Genomic DNA, 1,898 nt, shown 5'->3' with positions numbered 1-1,898 from the left:
CATTTCTTATTTCCCCTTTACATAAAATTTGTGTTCCACAGTTAAACAAAGTTACTTTTATATATATATTTTATCAAACACCATACATGACATCAATCTAATTTATATAATAAAAAAATTGATATTATTTGTAATTAAAAATCGTAAAACCATGAATTTTATTCTTTAATTTACGTTAAATGTACTCATATTTAAATTTTCAACCGTTATATTATGATAACCAATTACTTACTTGGTAAATATTATTATAACAAGGCAAGTTTGATCACAAGTGTAGTCGGTGGCTTATTTAATTGTTGCTTAATAGTAGTACATGCAACTGGTTTCAGCATATATGAAATTAATTACTGACACACCTAGGCCAAACACATGCTACACCTGAAGATTATTTCTCAAGTTCTAGTTCTTAAAACCCATATAGATTGTTTAAACCATCCTTATCATCTTGTCTTAGAGTCCGTCGTACCCCTGCATATGTGGGTGCCATAACCGCGTTAGGATCGTTACTGTGTCCAAGACCCAGATTGTGACCAAGTTCATGCAAACAAACAGTTTCAAGATCAATGGTTGGTGATATCCCTGTAGTGCTCCACCTTTCATCTGCATCCAAGTGCATTCTTCCATCTTGGGGAGCAAAAGCGTGTGCCAGAACCCCACCTCGCCCATCAAATGGGTTGCCATCCCCGTGGGAGAGACGCTGGAAGCCAGCGACTATGTCAGATAGACCAGTGGTTTCATTGAACGTGAAACTGTTGTTCTGTCTCCAGGTGTTAAAGGCATTGCTCAATGCTTGTCTGAAGACATTCAGGCTGACGGCAACATTTGAAGGGTTTGCAGTCACTCGATATTTTAAGTTAAACTTGCTCCATTTTGGATTTCCTGGGAAGTAACTGTAGTTTTGGGGGGGCGGCGACGACGACAAACCATTAGGGTTAGGGTTAGGAGTGGCTGTGATATCAGGCAATCCACAACGTGGGAGGCTCATGGTTTCGATGGTTTGATCATCCACCACACCACTGGTGTGCAAGCCATGGAAAGCTTGGTACTGTTTCAGAGCAGATTCATCGTTTGCATCGAAGTTGTTGTCGGAAGATGATTTGTCGTCTACTTGGTAGCCTAAATTTTTGAGGTGGCTTCTGAGGTTGCCTACGCCATCCGCGTTTTGTCCCCTACGAATGCCCCTCAGGTTTTGGAGAGTTCTTATAAATGTAATTGCAGACTCGACAGAGGGAAAAGGATTCAACGCACAGAGTACGAGGAACAAGAGTAAAGGTTTTAGAGCAAGAGACATGGTTGGATAAAAAGAGGAACTAAGGTTTCTGGTTTTGTAAATGTTTGATGTGTATTTTGGTGCATGGATGCATGAAAATTTATAAAAGGAAGGGGAGTTGGGATATTCTAATTGGTGTGGTCAGATGCATATTAGAGAAGACTTTTTTTTTGTGAAAAATTCAATGTACCCTAATCACTCTGTAAATTCAAAAGTCTTATAATCTTTAAATACCTTGCGTAACACCTAAAAAAAATTATTGGCTACATCTAGAGGGTTGATTTAAGACAATTATATATATATATATATATATATATATATATATATATATATATATATATATATATATATATATATATATATATATATATAACAATGCAAATTTATAAACTTCAGAATTTTATAAACATCTATTTACTAGTTTTACGAATTAAAAAATGGTTGTTGTTTAATTTGAAATTGGTAATTTTGATTGAATTAACATCACTACAATTAATAAAAATTTCTGTACATAAAATAATTTATCACCTTTATCAATCAAGAGAGTTGAGCAAAAATTACTATATATATATATATATATATATATATATATATATATATATATATATATATATATATATATATATAT

The 1,898-nt window shown here is 34.0% G+C and overlaps 1 protein-coding gene across 1 annotated transcript; it reads right to left on the bottom strand.

Moving 5' to 3' along the window:
- Positions 1-260: 260 nt before the first annotated feature.
- Positions 261-1,357, bottom strand: LOC124822693 (metalloendoproteinase 1-like). The gene has a single exon (XM_088114043.1). The coding sequence runs from the start codon at positions 1,289-1,291 to the stop codon at positions 407-409; it is 885 nt and encodes a 294-aa protein (XP_087970169.1). The 5' UTR covers positions 1,292-1,357; the 3' UTR covers positions 261-406.
- Positions 1,358-1,898: the final 541 nt, after the last annotated feature.

This window comes from Vigna umbellata, chromosome 4, assembly GCF_029865625.1.
Source record: "Vigna umbellata cultivar VRB3 chromosome 4, Vumbellata_1.0, whole genome shotgun sequence".
Taxonomy (NCBI): domain Eukaryota; kingdom Viridiplantae; phylum Streptophyta; class Magnoliopsida; order Fabales; family Fabaceae; genus Vigna; species Vigna umbellata.
The sequence above is the reverse complement of the archived record's forward strand: the minus strand, read 5'-3'. Positions and strand labels throughout refer to the sequence as shown.

Bases quoted from the DNA above. Each gene is read 5' to 3' on its own strand.
- LOC124822693 (XM_088114043.1), bottom strand. From the start codon at position 1,291: ATGTCTCTTGCTCTAAAACCTTTACTCTTGTTCCTCGTACTCTGTGCG.